The sequence below is a fragment of the Camelus dromedarius genome, chromosome 22, assembly GCF_036321535.1.
Source record: "Camelus dromedarius isolate mCamDro1 chromosome 22, mCamDro1.pat, whole genome shotgun sequence".
Lineage (NCBI taxonomy): Eukaryota > Metazoa > Chordata > Mammalia > Artiodactyla > Camelidae > Camelus > Camelus dromedarius.
In genome coordinates this window covers 35,375,662-35,393,065 of record NC_087457.1, presented here as the reverse complement: position 1 = coordinate 35,393,065, position 17,404 = coordinate 35,375,662, and the positions used below count along the sequence as shown (strand labels likewise).

Below are 17,404 nucleotides of genomic sequence, written 5' to 3'. Positions count from 1 at the left end.
TTGAACTCCCGATTTATCCCTTCCCACCCCCTTTTCCCCCAGTAACTGTAAGTTTGTTTACTATGTCTGTGAGTCTGTTTCTGTTTTGTAGATAAGTTCTTTGGTATCTTCCTGTTTTTCTTTTTTTAGATTCCACATATGAGTGATATCATACAGTATTTTTCTTTCTCTTTCTGGCTTACTTCACTTACATTGACAATCTCCAGATCCATCCATGTTGCTGCAAATGGCATTGTTTTATTCTTTTTTTATGGCTGAATGGTATTTCATTGTATAAATATACCACGTCTTCTTTATCCAGTCATCTGTCAGTGGACACTTAGGTTGCTACTGTGTTTTGGCTATTGTAAATAGTGCCGCTGTAAACAGGAGTGCATGTGTCTTTTTGAATTAGAGTTCCCTCTTAAATGCCGCTCAAGTGCCCTCCTCAAGGAAATGTTCCTGCTTACAGAGTGAGGCCATCTTCTCTTATATGGGCCCTGTGCACCTGACGTGGTAGCACTGGTCACAGTTTACATGTTATATATATTCTTGCGAGTTCTTTAATGGTAGACACGTCTCCCATTTGAAGGTAAGCCCTGAAGGAGGGGCCGCAATGAAGAAATGAATGAATGAAAACTTCCCCTGAGGCTTCAAATATCATCTCAGTCTTTCTGGTCTCTGCAGAGCCAGTCCTGACCCCCTGGAAAACTTAGGTGTTACTTCTCCCATTTTCACTTCCTTTTATTATCCTGGTTTTTTTGCACATGTGTCTCTCCCTGGAAAGATACTCCCAGCACTTAGTGTGGGGCCTGCAACGTGGTGAGTGCTCACACATTTGTGCCAAATGAGTTAGGTGAGGAAGGAAATATGGAGTGAGGGAACAGGGTGTCCCCTCCAAAGCCCCCCTGTAAAAGAGATGCTACAGAAACACACAGGAGGGACCAGCTAATTCATTATGGAGCAGTTAGAACTGACTTCCTAAAGGATTGATATTTAAAATAAATCTTAAAGAATGCCTAGGACTTCAGCAGGTGGTGCTGGAACACCTGAATATTCACATGCAAAGCAATGAAGTTGGGTCCCTAACTCACAGCATATACAAAAACTAACTCAAAATGCATCAAACACCCAAATGTAAAATCTAAAATTATAGAACAACATAAGCATAAATCTTTGTGATCTTAGATTAAGTAACGGTTTCTTAGACATGACACCGAAAGCACAAGCAACAAAGGGCAAAAAAAAAACCTAATTGAATTTCATTGAAATCTAAAATGTTTGTTTTTTTCAAGGGTCGCCATCAAGAAAGTGAAAAGAAAACCCACAAAACTGGGAAATTTTCTGCAACTCATATATATAATAAAAGCTTATATGTAGAAATTACAAAGAACTCCTGCCACTCAATAATAAAAAGACAAATGAGCCAATAAAAGAATGAGCAAAGGACTCAAATAGACATTTCTCCAAAGGAGACATGCAGACAGCCAATAAGCACGTGAAAAGATGTCCACCGCCATTAGACACCAGAGAAGTGCCAATCAAACTCATTCAAGAACTTGCATGTGAATGTTTGTAGAGGCATTATTCATAATAGCCCAAAGGTGCAAATTACCCAAGGGCCCACTGACTGTGGAATGATGAATAACCTGTGGTATATCTGTATAATGGAATATTAACAGTCAGACAGAAGTGCTGACGCATACTACACCACGGAAAACCTTAAAAACATTTTTCTAAGTGAATCCATTCACATTTTACAACCACATATTATAGGATTGATTTACGTGAAATGTCCAGAATAGGCAAATCTATGCAGAAATTAGATTAGTGGTTGCCAGGGGCTGAGCTGATGCGGGACCTGAGGTCGCCTGTTAAAGGGTACAGGATGAAAATATTCTGAAACTGATGTGGTGATGGTTACACAATTCTGAAAATATGCTTAAAACCATTGAACTATATATACACTTCAGATGGGCAAATTGTATGGTTATATGAATACCTAAAATAGACCTGTTATTTTTTTTAAATCACTAAAGGTAAAGAATGAGTCGTCATTTTCCAGGCAAAGAAGGGCAGAAAGACACACTTCGTGCACAATAGCACATGCAAAGGCCCAGGGGTAAATGAGCCCACCTTGATCTGAGAACACAGAGTGGTCTGGTGTGGTTCTAGCATAACCAGGGGAGGTTGAAAGAGGTGTCTTCTACTCCTTGGTAAGAGGTAAAGGCTCTATCATTTAGGAAATGGACCTGGTATCAGAATCAGAGCACTTTTACCTTCCACGCTGAAATTTTATGTGGAAATTTATTCCTCTTTCTTATGTGTTATCGATGACTGCCATTCAATTCAGATAAACATACCTGGCTTCCTAAATATCTTAAGTGTTATATTATGTTATGTTAAATTATGAATAGGGTTCTGTATGTTGTCTAAACATTTGTAGTCACCTCATTACATTTGGTCACTTTAATGTTAAAAAGTGGGTAATTAGCCCAAGTAAAATCAGTAAATGAAGGAGAGAAACTAACCTAAAAATGGAAGTGTCATAGAAACTTTCAGGCAAACCTGGAAGTAGGGGAACAATGTTCCTGCTGATCACAGTTATCTTCATGCAGAATAAAAGCTGAAGTGATGATGCTTTTGGATACATTGACTGCTCTTCAGATTTTCATCCTTCATCCTTTCCTCTGGGCCTTCTGCTGCTGTGACTTGTCCGTGGCTGCCGAAAGCTCAGTGAACTTCTTAGCCATGTTTCTTCTCAGCCTCTCTCACTGTGGGGAACCATGCAGACCCTCTGGACTGGGGGCCACTCATGCTCTTCTCCATCAGGGTGCAAAGTTACATGTGGTTTCAGGACCCCGCATCTTGAATCACTTTCAGGGTCTCAGAATTGGAGACAAGGCTTCCATTGTAGCTACGTTTGGCTCCAGTTTAGAGAGAGATTTTGTAAGTCTAAACGATCACAAAGAATTACTCTCTGAAAAATAAATTCAAGCTAAAGTAAAAAACATTTGTAAAAAACCTATACTTTTCCAGGTAGGTTTAACTGCCCTTCAACTTCATGTACTGCCTACAAGTGACGGAAATGGCAAAAAAAATAGGTTATGATAAATAAAAAAATAGAAAATACAAATGGAAGTGAAATTAAAGTGTGACAGCCATCACCCGGTGAACATTGTTTTAAACTTTCACAGCGGAGTTCTTTCTGCAGAGTCTGAGTAATGAGCCAGACTTGACAAATAAGCAACTGCCTCTGTCCGTGGTGCTGAACAACGCCTCACTCACCAGATCTTGTGACTCTTACTGTAATAAATGAATGCCTTGCCACAAACAAACAAAGAGGCTTAAAGATAAGTGATATTTTTCTGACACTTCTGGAACAAACGAAGGACACATTGATGTCAGGGAAAGGATATTTGGTACAGAAGGTTCCAGTAGAAATATTTATGGCTTAGGGAACTGAAAGTTACCCTGCAGCGGTCTTGGACCCGTTGTTACCTAAGGGGCTCCCATGAAGGCACATGTCCTGCATCTGCCTGTATCATCACAGCATTGTAGACTGTTTGGTGCCTTTGGTATTTCGCACAAATTTCCTTTAGTTTGACAATAATAAATTAGGTCAAGTCCCCTGAGGCTAATATTTATTTTCTTTGTGCAATTATCAGAAATAGATACGGACTATGACTGAACGCCTATTTTTAAAAACACTAATAAATGTTCGTGAGCACCTCTGAATGTGCCATTCCACATGAGAAGGATTCTCAGTGATCACACATCCGTACGTCTGTGTGTGCATGTGTGTGTGTGTGTGTGCCAATCAGCATGCAGGAGGCGTGTAGACAGAAGCAGTCATACAATTACACGTGTGTGTGTTTGTATTTGTGTATTATGTATTTGTCTGGAATATCTGTGTTCATACATGTACTTATATATTTTTAAATGTATATACATATGTGTCATTAATCCCTATGGAAATAGTAGATGACTGACTACCTATTGATGTTATGGCACAAAATGCATAAGGAATATCAACAATCTAATGCGACTGCCTCATAGGAATTAATTGTAGTACAATGTAAATCTTGGGGAGATTTCCTCTTCAAAGAGGGGATAGAATCTCTACTTTCGAAGACTAATTCTGAAAAATTCCTGGGCATAGGTGAAGGGGAGGCCCAGCCCTGGCCTCAGCACACCCCAGTCTGGAAGGGAGAAGCCATCCTGGACCACTGACTGAAGTGTAGAGAAGCTCATGACCCACAAGGAAGAAGGCAGCTGATTCTGCCTGGGGCACTGGAGGGGACTGGTCAGGCAGACTGTGTCGTGTGAGGCTGGTCCTCAAGGGGAGGTGTGAGGGTGAGATGACAGGGGCAGAGGTGACAGCAGAGATGTGACCAGCATGGCAGGTTTGGGTTCCCAGGCTTCCAGGAAGGCCAGGTTGGGTGGTCCCTCACAGGAGCCCTGCCTCACCCCTGTCCTATTTCTGACCACCTGCAGCTGTTTCCTGAGGCTCCCCTGTTCTCTTACTTCACCTCGTGCCAACGTTCCTTTAGTAAGTGACGTAGCAGGAGCTGTGTCCTGCCTGGCTGAGGTACTGTGACACGCACCACCTTCCCCGATAGCTGATGGATCCTGGTATTTATAATTATGTACACTTGGTGCATTTGGGTGATGAAACTCCTTATGGTGCTAAGAACTTGAGCATTTTCGATTTATGCAGCACATATTCATTGAGTGTCTCTTATGTGCCAGGAACTGTTTTAAATCTGTTGATAGAAGGGAGAACACAATACAAGATCTAGGCTGATTGAGTTTGTATCCAATGGGGGGAAGAAGTGAATGACACACTTTGACCCAAACGCACAGATGAGTCAGTACTGAGTTTTAGCCTGAGTTTTAGCCTGGATAGAGCTTAACAAGAGAGGTCTGTTCAGAATGGATTCCTCACAGCCGAGAAGATGCCGCACGTTGAGGTCTGGAGGAGGAACATTCGGGAGAGAGGGAAGAGCAGGTGCAAGCTCCCTCTCCTTGGTCCAGGAGAGGGAGCCTGGCGATGAGAGCTGAGACTGGGAGGGAGCCTGGCGATGAGAGCTGAGACTGGGGGACCTGGTCTGAGGGCACAGAGCCTTGTGGGGGTCCTTCAGGCTTCTGCTTGGTTTCTTAGCTGTGATGGGAAACCATGAGAGAGCTTAGAAAGGGGGTGGCATGATCTGATTTATGCTTTAAAGCTGCCACATTGGACCCCAAAGTGCAAACTAGGAGCAGCCGGGAGGCTGTGACCGCAGGGGAGTCAACGTTGGTAACTCTTGTATGAGGTGTTGGCAGTGGAGGTGGAGGGCAGTGAGTGGATTCATGGGAACTTTTGGAGTTTCAGTTTGAGGAGAATAACTGACTAACTGGATGCAGGCGTGGGAAAGAAGATAATCAAACACTACTCCTGTATTTTAGCCTTGACCGTGCAGATCAGGAGGAGATGGTGAAGGCCTAAGGTACTGACTGCCAGAGACCCCAAACACACCATCCAAACTGAGTGGAACTCTGGGCATGATGACGTGTCCATGGAGAGTCATGGATTAATACAAACGTATCATCTGCAGGCCGGGGGGTGCATGGGAAATCTCTGTGCCTTCCTCTCAGTTTAGTGGGGAACCTAAAAATGCCCTAAAAAATAAAGTCTATACAAAATAAAATTGAACCAAACCAAAAACCCCAGTCCATCTGTCTTCACATGGTGAAGATTTAATTGATACGATTTTGATGACTCAGGGTTCGGGTTTGAGCAACCGGGAGGACTCATGTGGCACCAGCAGGCGGAGGAAGTCACTGATGTGTGACAACGTCTGTGACAGAATTGTGTGTGTGTGTGTTGGTGGCTGACTTCGGTGGCAATGTAGAGTACTGGCGTAGTCCAGGCTGCTGAGACAAAGCACCACAGGACAACGGCTTGTACGCAACAGAAATGTACGGTGAGACCAGGGAGCCTGTGTGGCCAGTGCCTGGGGGGACCCTCTTCCAGGCTGCGGACGGCTGACTCCTCATTGTCCTCTCGTGGCAGGAGTGAGGCGTGAACTCTCCTTTTATAGGGGCTCGATGCTGTGAGGGCTTCACCTCCACGACCTCACTGCCTCCCCGAAGGCCCGACCTCCTAACACTGGGGACTAAGATTTCAACTAAGAATTTGGGGAGGGGGGCAGAAACACTCAGTCCATGGTACACATGGCCTAGCAGTGTCATCCCTGAATATGTACCCAAGAGAAGCGAAGGCAGGGACTCAAACAGATCCTTGCACACCCTTATTCACAGCATGTTACAACAGCCAATAGGTGGGAACGACTCAAGTGTCCATGGACATGGTTGTGTACGTACAATGGAGCATAATTCAACCTTAAAAAGGAAGGAAATGCTGCACCTGCTACAACACAAATGAGCCTGGAGGACGTTATGCCGAGTGAAATAACCTTGGAGATTAAGATTTCAACGTATGGGTTCGGGATGGAGGTGGGAGGGACAATCAGCCAGTGCATTGCAGGGACCATTTGGAAAACCTGCAGAATGGCATGTCAGGGGCCATGCTGTCCTGGGCAAGAACCAGAACCCTAAGAACAAGGGAGGTGGTGCTGTGTGTGCACAGGAAGAGGGAACTGTGAAGGCTCAGTGGGAGGTGGAGGGTCTGGCTGGACCCGGGGAGAAAGGCAGACACAGGGGACTGTCCAGGTCCAGACTGCTGGGCTGAGGGACCCCAGCATCAGTGGGCCTTGGGTCTGTGATCTGAGCTTGGGGAATGTCCTTGGCATAAGTGACTGGTTGTTAAAGCCATGATATTGAATTAACTCACCCAAAGAGGCCTTGAAAAGTGAGACAAGAATGGGTCAAGAACAGGACCGGGGACATCAGTTTTCAAGGAGAGAGGGCATCATGTTGGCCTGTGACACTGAAGAGGCCGAACCGGGGCAACTCCGCACAGCCCCCTTCGTGCTGTGACTGAGGGCGGCTGAGCTGATGGGAAAGGACCACGTACGTCCTCGACTGTTTGTTGACGCTGAGAAAGGAAGTGGCGGGAACACCCTAAGTCCAGAAACCTCAGGTGTCAGGACTGTGTCTCAGGAGCAGTCTGCACACTCAGAAATAGACTGCGGGTCCTGCCCGTTGACTCGCCCACACGACTGACCAAGGCAAATGGCTCCGTGTCTCTGGGCGTCTTTTCCTGATCGAATGAAAGAAGTAATGCTGGGCATTTACATACAGTCGTCCTGGGAGTTAAGACTCGAGTCATGAGAAGCACTGAATTTCACAGATGAAAATGGTGTAAAGTTGAGCGACCTTTCAGCTCTCCACGGGGAGCCACTGACTCGCAGGTGACGTGTGTCCCAGGTGCACTTCTGCCTAGCAGTGAGCATGTGTTTGCGTTGAATAATCTTGAGACCCTGTTTTTCCTCTGAGATTCCAAGAAATCATTCAACTTTCTGAAGTCAAGCATACTGGGAAGGTAAATGAGCTCCCTAGAAACATTCCAAAGTCAAATATGTCGTTTTGGGGTCTGACACCTGGGAAGTGGGTGAGTGGAGGTGTGACGTCACGGGGGATGTGGTTCCAGAACAGGTGAGTGCTTCGTGCTATGCTGCACGCGTGTTTCTGGCGGACATGGTGGAGCCGGGTGTGCAGACTGAGAGCCCCAGTGCAGAGACGGGTCCCTGCTTTGGTCACAGCCATGCCCCCCACATGAGGATGATGCCAGGACATGGGAGATTTCAGTCAGTACTTGTGGAAGGAGGGAATAAGAGAGGGAGGGGTCTCTGAGGTACATGGGCTTGATCGTGAAAACTGAATTGTATGTGCTACTGTTGATCCTGAGGAGGTGCCCGTGCCCAGCAGACAGGGGCTTCCAGACAAGAGAATACCACACCCTCTCATCTCCTTATCCATGGATTTGTAGTTTTGTCCCCTAAGGCTCTTTGCTTCATTCAAGCTACTGATTCCTGGGTGTGCCTTCACATTTTAAGATTTAATGTTAAAATCCTCATTAGAATTTTGCTTACATGCAGGTATTTGATTGAGTGAATGTCCTGCACCGTAATCGTGGATTCACGGTGGAGCACACTGGCCTCTTGCAGGCTTCCCAGCCGTGTAGCTTCTGACGGGGTTTCTTCACGTGTTTCCTAAGTGTTGAGGAAGCCTGAATACGAGTCTCTACTGTTCTGCTGCTCTGGTGCATTTCTGATGTGTACTTTGAAAGGGAAGAAGAGATTGCACATAGCAGTCTTCTTGATGAAATGTTTTGAAAATGATTGGAAACAAACTTGCATTACTTCCCCAGACATGTATGCTGATTCCTTTCCCGAGAGGGTCACGCCATCTAGACAAGTCCTGATCCTCCTGCAAAGCCCAGGTCACTCTCACCGACCAGGGTGCCCAGCCCACTGGGGCCGTGGGCTCTTCTAGAACACATTCCACCCCTTGGTCTTGGCTCGTGTTACCTTGTAATCAGTTCTTCTCAGTGTCTGCCCCTGTGAGGTGATGCTTATCTTTATAGGTTAATAATCAAAAATAATGAAAATCCTTTGTAAATTGCGAACATTGGGGACTGATGGGTGTGTGCGAGGTTTGGGGATAAGGATTTGGGTGGCTGCATCATTCACTGTGGGAACAGCCCTGGGGGTAGAATCTATTGCCCTCCCTTAGATGGTAAAACTGTGTCTTGTTTATTTGAAATTGGAACAAAGACAAACTCAGATGGTGGTAATATTAACAGCTAATATTTACAGACTTGCTTTGTGCCAGAAATATTGTTTTCCTTTATACTTACGGTGTTTGCATTTGAAAGAATGCCTTTCACGTTACAAATTCACATCTGTTCTCCAAGAGTTCGCATTCTATCTGCTGTCTCCCACCTGCCCCGTAGGACCAGCCTCCTGTTGCCGCACTTCCTTCCTCAGAAATAACTTGTGATAAAAACCCGCTGTTTAGCGTTCAAGGCTTTCCTGTGTAATTATGGGTGGACGGCAGGCACCACGTGTCACAATAGAGCATCCGTGCTCATCAGCCGGCATAAGCCTGGCACACGGTAGGCTCTCTCTGATAGTTATTGAATAAACATGAAAGAATTCACTTTCAAAAATGGAAAGGAGACCCTCTGTTTACCTTTTCCTCTTTAGTTTTGAATGTTCAGGTTTTTTTCCATTTTAGTGCGTTAGTTTTCATAGAATCAACAGATTGATTTATTTAAACATTCCTTGGTTGATGAATAGCCAGGTTTCTTGAGCTGGTGTGTCCAGGGGCGATGTCACACGGCCGTGTCGTCATTACGCCGCGTTGCTCCACGCCCGTGGTGCCGGGCGGCCGTGTCATCATGCAGTTACAGCATTGCATGGTCGTGCTGTGGTGTGTCATGAGTGGTTGCGCGGCCATGTTGTGTGACGTTTGCTGGGTGCTGTCATACGGTCATGCTGTCCTGCACTCGGCTCTTCATCCAGCCATGTTGTCATCTGTCATGTTGTTATAAAGTCGGTGTCACATGTCACACGTCGTCATGTGAGGTGCAGTCACGCTGTCACATGGTTCTGTGTTGTATGGCATTTGTTGTCCTGTAGCCATGTTTCCACGTGCCATGTAGTCATGATGTCTCTGTCATGTGCCTCATGACATCCTCTCATCCTGCGGTCGTGTGGTGTCACATCAGGTACTTGGATGCCAGCACGCGGGGTCATGCACGTGGTGTCCGCAGAGGGTCATGTGGCCCCCTCCTGGCTTGTCTGAGGAGCACTGACAGTGGCAGCGGCGCCTTGGTTCCAGGCATCTTCTCCTCCCATCCAGGCCTGAGCTCCACCTGGGGGGCTCTTGCTGGGAGCACGTGCAGGTATGAGCTCCCAGAGCATCCTGCCACCCGTGCGAGCGGATGCTCTGCACTAGGAGAGGAGGCCGAGGGGCTGTTCTCCTGGCCGTCGGGGCCCGTCCCCGGGGGCGCAGAGGCAGTGGATCGGTCCAGCTGGCACAGCCAAGCCCTCTGAGCCCAGCCACCCCCCGGCCCCGCAGCTTGGGGCCCCGCCTGCCGCCCCTTCTCTGCCCGAGTCCAGCTGGCAGCCGGCCCAGAGCGGAGTGAGCCCGCCTGCTTCTCCTTCACGGCCGGGTTCGAAGAAGCCTCAGGAAAGGGGTGTCCTGTTCTCAGTGATCTTGAACTAGGCCTTGCCGGGGGTTCGGCAGCGCCAGCGGGGCTGTGCCAGCCAAGCTTGGCAGCTGTGCCTGCGGGAGCTTCTGTGCCGTGTCCAGCTGTTTGCACCACGGGCTCGCTGGAGAGCTGCCTGCCGGCCTCCGCCTCCGGGGCTCCTCCGCCGCTGCCCACCTCCCCCGACCCGGGTGGGTCACAGGGGGCGGGGCGGGGGGGGGGACTGTGGCCGGGGCCGCCGAATGCTGGAGCAGGAGAGAGCATGGGGAGTGGCTGTCACCCAGGCCTGAGAGCCGCCTCTCAACACATGTGCTTAAATTAGAGCCGCCCCTGCGACGAGATGCTCTGTGGGGTCGCACGGGGAAGGAAAAGTCGCTCTGTTCTCGCAGGTTAGAATCCGCGCCTGCCTCGGCGGAGAGCGGCCTGCGGCCTCGGGGGCTGCTTCCCCCGGGGCTGTGCCTGGGGCAGGTCCGCTACTTGCACAGGACGTCGTCGTGAGGCAGGTTCCTCTCTCGCGCGTCAATTAGCATCAATTAGCGGAGTCGTCTCCTAATTTAAGAGAGGCTCTGCACTAATGACGCCGCCGCCGCCGCCGCGTACAGGTTTAATTCGCTTCCATTGGGAGTAATTTTTAGCGGTGCTCCTCGGGGAAGAAGCACGCGCACGTCAGGCCTGCACGCGGCTTCCCGGGAAGCGGAGTTCCAGGCGTGGGTGACAGGCGCTGGGGGCAGGAGGGCGGGGGCGCAGGACCTGTCGAGGCCGGAACCGCCCTTGACGGAGCCCCGCGCAGCCCGAGGCACCGTGTGGCGTCCGCCCTTCGGTTCTGGCGACAGCTGCCCGGCCAGCCTTCCGGTGAGGACTAGGCCCGGAAGTCGAGGCTCAGAGGGTCAAAGGCCTTCCGCAGGCCACGCCCACCAGGCCCGCGCCCTGCCTCCTCCCGCTGAGGGCGCGCACCTGACGTGAAGGCTTCGGCTGCTGTGTCTCCCCGGAGTCTGAGGGTCGCGTAAGTGGGACGGGATGTGGCGAGAGCCCGGCACAGGGCTCCCGGCGGTGCTCCCTCCGTGGGCATCTCCTGGTGCTGAGTTAGTGGCATCCTCGTCCTCCTCCCTCCCTCCCTCCTTCCCTCCGTCCTTGGTCCCAGGACCAGCCCACGTCCCGTCCCCACCCACCCCCGCATTCCCTCCCACGTCCCCTCCTCCCCAGTCCCCTCCCCCACATCCCCTCCCCCCACGTCTCCTCCCCCGTCCTCTCCCCTCCACATCCCCTCCCGCATCCCCTCCCCAGTCCCCTCCCCCCGTGTCCCCTCCACATCCCCTCCGGCGTCCCCTCCTCCCCAGTCCCCTCCCCTCCACATACCCTCTCGCATCCCCTCCTCCCCAGTCCCCTCCCATGTGTCCAGTGGTCCTGGGAGCCATTTACCCCAGTTTGGAGGAGTTGACTTACCCTAGGATGCATCTGGGGGAAGGTCCCAGGGACCCTCACCACATCTCATTAATAATCCCTGTGGCCCACGGCAGGAGGCCCAAGGTGGACCCTTGAGAGAGAAACACTGAGTTGTGTGAGCGCTGACAGGCGGGCCCCTCTGTGTCCTGGGCGTACAATAGACAGAGTGGCAGTTTCTTACTTATGATCTTGCTGGAAGTAATTTGTTTAAAGGCTGAGACCCAGATGCATTAATAACTGAATTTGAAATGGCATTTGCTTAAGACTTGCGTTCCAGAGAAGTTAATATGCCACTGGTTGAACGAATATCTTTTTCCTGAGGCTTTTGAGTGATCTTTGATTCACAGAATCTGAATTCCCTGAAGGTACCCGTTACTGTGCTGTTATTATGGTGATGACGATGAAGCTGTTACTGTGTTTTGAACTTACTGGAGAGTTTTGAACGTATATAACCCGTGATGGACATTAAACGTACTGAGAAAGTCCTGTGTTTGGGGGCCAGTTTTGATGCAGATTAAGTTATCGCTCTGTGGGTGGTGAACCAGTCTGATTCTCGTCCAAGTGAACAACCTGGTGTTGCGTTTTGGCCCCCTACAGGCGCAGTGGGGTGGAGGGTGGTCGAGGCAGGGGGTGGGCTAGGAGGAAAATCCAGTCCCCCAAGTGTGCCCCCTGCCCCCGCCACCCCGCCATCATTAGCTCCGTGAAAGCAAGGTCCTGGCTGTTACCGCCTCCCTGTACAAGTGCCTGCCTCCCTGAGGCACCAGGAGTTCAGTCTCCGCTCTGCCCTGTCATTGTGTGGCCTCGGACAGGTCCCCAGACGCAGTCAGTTTAAGTGGCCGCGTCCTGGTGGAGCAGCTGGGTACAGTGCGCATTCAGCACCCGCGCTGTGGTGTGAAGAGGGTCCTCGAGGTCACACTGAGGGGCTCTTGGTTAAATGGAAGACTGAGCTCCTTTGTGGTGGGGCCTTGAGCCTCTATTTGGGAATGGTTATAATAAAATTTTGTCAACTGAGATAAACACGCAGCCTAAAAGTTGAGGGAGTTATGTTTTATTTGGCGGGAGGACTTGAGCCGGGATGACAGCCTCCCAGATGGCTCTGAGGGGCTGCTCCGGAGAGACAGGGGAGGAGCCAGGATATATGGGAGCTTTACAACAAAGACCAGGTAGTTGGAACAATAAAAGATTACTTGTTACCTAAAGAAAACCGGGCATCTCAAGTTAAAGAATTCAGTGCTTTTCTATGTATGGGAGGGAGCAAACATTTGGGCTCATTGTATTCGCTGCTTTGACAAGCACCTAGCTGTCTAGGGCCAGTGTCCTGTCCTTCCTTGTTCTGAGTCCCCTCAGAGGGCACCATGGTGAGTGGCTGCAGAGGCCGGGCTGCAGGCTGGTCTCCACTGGGGGTTGGGGGCAGCCGCTGATGACTTGATGGCTTCAGCATTCTTTGTTTACTGATATGGTCTGCAGTATTTTTCATTCACAGTTCAATGCACGGTTATCCTAGGGGCCTTGGTTTTAAGGGAAGGGGAGATAGAGCCTCCCAGCGCTCTGAATTCTTATACAAAGCAGTCTTTGTTTTCCTGACTATGAGAATAAAGAACCGGTTTCAAGTTTCTGATGGGGAAAGACTGGTGGCCCAGGGGGCTGCTTTGGGCTTCAGCCTCACTGTACGCACAGGTGATGGCCCACCTCTACTTGTCCCGCTGTGGGTCCCGGGGGTTCCTTCCACCCAGTGGGGAGCACGCAGTCGGCACACCCCACGCTCTGTTGTCCTCCGTCCCCGCGGCTCCTCCCCCAGCACTGGTCTGGGGACTACAGCCTGCACAGTCTGTAAATCCGATCCAGCACAGGGAGCCTGGCCTTTGAAATCCGAGTGAGTCTGACGTGGGCATCACTGTGAGCCCCAGTGAGGACCCTTTCCCACCTCCCGCAGATACTTGGGAAGGGGCTGTGGGTGCCTGCTTCCTGTGCCCCGAGGGCCTGCTTCAGCTGCAGGGTGGCCGGCCTGGGCCTGGGCTGGGCTGTGCCCTGCCGGCCACCCCTCCTCCCTAGGCCAGGCTCGCTCACACGTGCTGACTCTGTGTGTACCCGACCTTGCCAGGCCTGGCGCCGGAGAGGAGCAGCCCCCAATGTGCTGGGCTGGGCCACTGTCTCTCCTTTTTAAGGCCCTGCGATCCTCTCCCCACTCTCGTTTTCTGGACCCCCATTTTGTTGTGCAGAGCTCTGGGCTCAGAGCTGGAGCATCGAACAGTGGTCACACCTTCGGTCCCGCTCTCCATCCCAGCAGAAGTGGCGGGGCCTCTGGACTGTGACCTTGTCTCTGGCCTCTCCCCCTCCCCCACTTCTGGAAAGGGGTGGCCCCAAGTTCTGTTCCCCCCCCATACAGAAGGACGATGTGTTTTCTCTCAAGCCTCCAGCAGAAACCCTCATTAGCCTGCTGCCCACCCCCACACCAGGCGCACAAGCACTCAGACATGGGCACACACATGTGCACACGTGCGCGCGCACACACACACACACACACACACCCACACCCTGGGTGGGCGAAGCCAGCCCTGCCCTGGTTCCTCCCTGACCCTTGGCCTCTGTCCCCTCAGCTATCCTGGTCCAGCCACCAGGCATCCCCTGAGGAATGACGGACACACTGCCCCTTCTCCCTCAGAAACCAGTGTTTCTAATTTCTGTTTAAAGAAAAACGCCCGTCAGGGGCTCAGCTCCCTCACTGCCCCCGCGTGTCTCCCCAGCCTCTCAGGCCAGGCTCTTCTCCTCCATCCAGTCTCAGCTGCGCCTTCGATGTGGCGTTTCCCGCACGTTTCTGTCATTGGAAGCCCTCCTAGACCCTCAGGGTGCAGCCCAGACGAAGGCTCCTCGGTGAGCCCAGCACAGAGTCAAGTGCTCGTCCCCAGAGCCATTCTGTCCTCCCCCAGCTGGACCAGGCCAGCCCTGAGCACGTGTCACTGCCCCTTCGTCCCTGCGCAGGGAGTGTCACTGTCCCCACAAGGGCGGAAGGGCAGGTCTGGAGCGCGGACAAGCCGACTTGGCCCGCTGGCCCCTTCTGAGCTCTTTCCCGGGAAGGACACTCAGGCTGGTACTTACTGTCACTTGCTGTCCTTTCCTGCTGGGATTCCAGCGCCAGGATCCCTGCCCACCTCGGTCTGTACAGCAGAGCTGGTGCCAAGTCACAGGCCTGCTTTCTGAGGGCTCAGTATCGGCCAGTTTTAGTGTTTTCACTGAAACATAATACTATACAGTTACTCATAACTCTGTGTGCCTGAAAGGAGATCTAACACAGTGGAAATCAAAATAAAGTTTTCAATGTTAAAATTAAGTGATACAATATATTATTATTATTTCAGCTCAGTGATCTGGACGTGTTACGTCTTGTACTTGTGTTTAGCATGCGCATGTGCACATGACAGAGTTATTGACATTTAAAAACATGTAAGACATTTGCAAGAGTCGTTTCTTTGCAGTAAGATTTGCCAAGGTGCAAGGTCATAGCAGTGGAGGCACTCGGGTGGCGTGGCGGGTGCCACCAGTCTCAGCGTCCGGCCTTCGAGCTGTGCGTCGCGGCTGAGTCTGACTGACTGAGACTCTGAGGGTAACCATCTCTCTGTTTCTTCTGTTTGCAGAGTCGCAGTGCACCCTCTGCGGGGAGCCGGAAGGTGAGTGCCTCTTCCTTACTCCCACCTGCCTCAGGTGGGCCCGGTCCTGTGTGGTGACAGACGCCGCGGAGCGTCAAATCAAAACACGTTCTATGTGGTGTTTGATGGAAAAAGTGAGTAAAGTGCTCAGAACCGCGCACGTGGTGAGCGTGGGCAGGAGGCGTTCCTCGCTAAAGGGAAACTGGCCTCACGCCCAAATTTCAGTGCTTTTGTTTCAGATTTTAAATTTTTAGTTAGTTTTCTCCACGAAGTAAATGCCGATTTTAGAAATGCATATTTATTGGCCTTAAGTCAATTAGCTGGTGGTGCTGATGCGCCGCACGTGGGAGACTCTTCCTTGTGGTCAGGGAGGAAGCGGAGGGGGGCCTCGCCACGTGCAGTGGGGGCGCCTGGGACGTCACGCGCAGGATCACGTCACCAGGAAGGACTCTACCCACAAGTTGAAAAGAAGGTGAACATAGGGTTAACTTGGAAATTCCATCAAACACTATTTCCTTGATCTTGTGGTTGAGATACCGGGGCGAAGCTCGGAATTCTCCGTGTGTTTAAGGAACACGTAGCGATGGATATAGTGGTGATTCGCTTATGTTTCAAAGTCTTCAGATTCACTGCTGTGGAAAATGCGAACTTTGGGCGTCTGGGGTTTTCCGGTGTCGGGACGGCTGCTCCAGGAAGAGGGCTGAGCTGAGCTACGTGCTGTGGGAGCCGTGGGCGCGGGTGGGCTGCTGCTGGGTGAGGGTGGGGCTCCCCAGTGTGTCCCGTGTCCTTCCAGCGTTTGGGGATTGTGTTGTTTGTTCTCCTCGTGGCTTCTGTTGTTGCCCCACGTGGGGGCCGTGCACCCACACTTTGTTCTCCCGTCTGATTCTCCCGCCACCCCCACGCTTCCCCCCTTGTGGAAAGTTGTGAGTGTGCTGCTGTGTGCATGCACCAGAGAAGCCCAGAGATGTGAAAGGCTTGCATGTCCCAGCGTCTCCAGACCGCGGCTGTTGCTCTGGCTGCCCGTGTCTGTGAGCCAAGCTCCGTGTCCTGCGAAGGCAGAGCGGTTGCGTGGAGTACGGTTTTCAGCCGTTTGCTGCGACCCGCTGTCCTGAAAGAGAAAGAATCTGGCTCTGAGTCAGCACAGCCGTGTGTGTGGAGGGCTGGGTGGGGTCGGGCAGACAGGAGTCCAGGCTCGGGATGGGCGGTTGTCCGGTTCTGTGGATGCCCACAGCGGTGGGACTGCTGCAGGGTGAACGGAGACCCCCATGACCTTCAATATGGTGAGGACTGCCCCCTTTTCAGACCAGGACTACCTGTCCTGGGCGCAGGACCTTGTCTGACGTCCACCCGGTTGCTGTCAACCCACCAGAGGGCTGCAGCCATCAGAGGAGGAGGGGAGGCTTGCTCTAGGGGCAGACGGACGTTTCAAAGGAGTCTGACTTGCCTCGGTGTGAGAGTGACCCCAGCTGTCCAGCCCGAGGGGCCCCAAGGGTTGGTGGTCTCGGGCTGTGGCCGGTGGATGCGCTGCAGAGGATGGACCACCTGTGGGTCCGCTCCCCACCCCCACCGCGATTGATTCTCTGCAGACGTTTCGGGGTCTCGCGTGTGCAAGTGGAGCTGCTCCAGGCTGGGCGGGGAGGGGGAGACTTGATGGCACGGCCTCAGCTGTGCTTGATTCTTTGAACAGCACTTGCTTATGAATATTCATACGTTTTTAAATCATTTAAGTAATTAGTCGAAGTGAGAGCTGGCTGGGTGCAGTGAGTGGAATTGAAACGAGCTTTTTTGTTCAGTAATTTCTTCTATCAGTTAACTGCGGCCGCGCAGAGAGAATCAGAGCCAGAGGCTGCGACAGGACGTACCGCTCAGGTCTGGGCAGGCGCTCGTCACGCCCAGAAGGTTAAGGTGCCATTGATTAAGCACTGCTGTCTTGTCAGAGGGCTGCACACAGCCTTCCACTGCTGAACCAGCGAAGTGGGAAACACCGATTTGCATTTTAATGGTTACTTCTCTGGGAGAGAGCTGGGTCTTTGGGTACAGATTGAATACTTAGCGTGGTCTCGGATGATACTGTCTGTCAAGACAGTGAGATTAGGAACGAAGTTTACGGGAGGCGGGAGACCTCGGGATTCTGAGATTGTGGGTCCTCACACCGGTGTGGCCTGTTTTTCAGAGAACT

The 17,404-nt window shown here is 51.4% G+C and overlaps 1 protein-coding gene across 1 annotated transcript in view; it reads left to right on the top strand.

The window, feature by feature from the left end:
- Window positions 1-17,404, top strand: part of DLGAP2 (DLG associated protein 2) — a 440,996-nt gene that overhangs the window by 225,593 nt on the left and 197,999 nt on the right. The window contains exon 4 of the mRNA XM_064477626.1: window positions 15,214-15,246. Coding sequence (XP_064333696.1) covers window positions 15,214-15,246 — 33 coding nt within the window. The remainder of the gene's footprint in view (window positions 1-15,213; window positions 15,247-17,404) is intronic.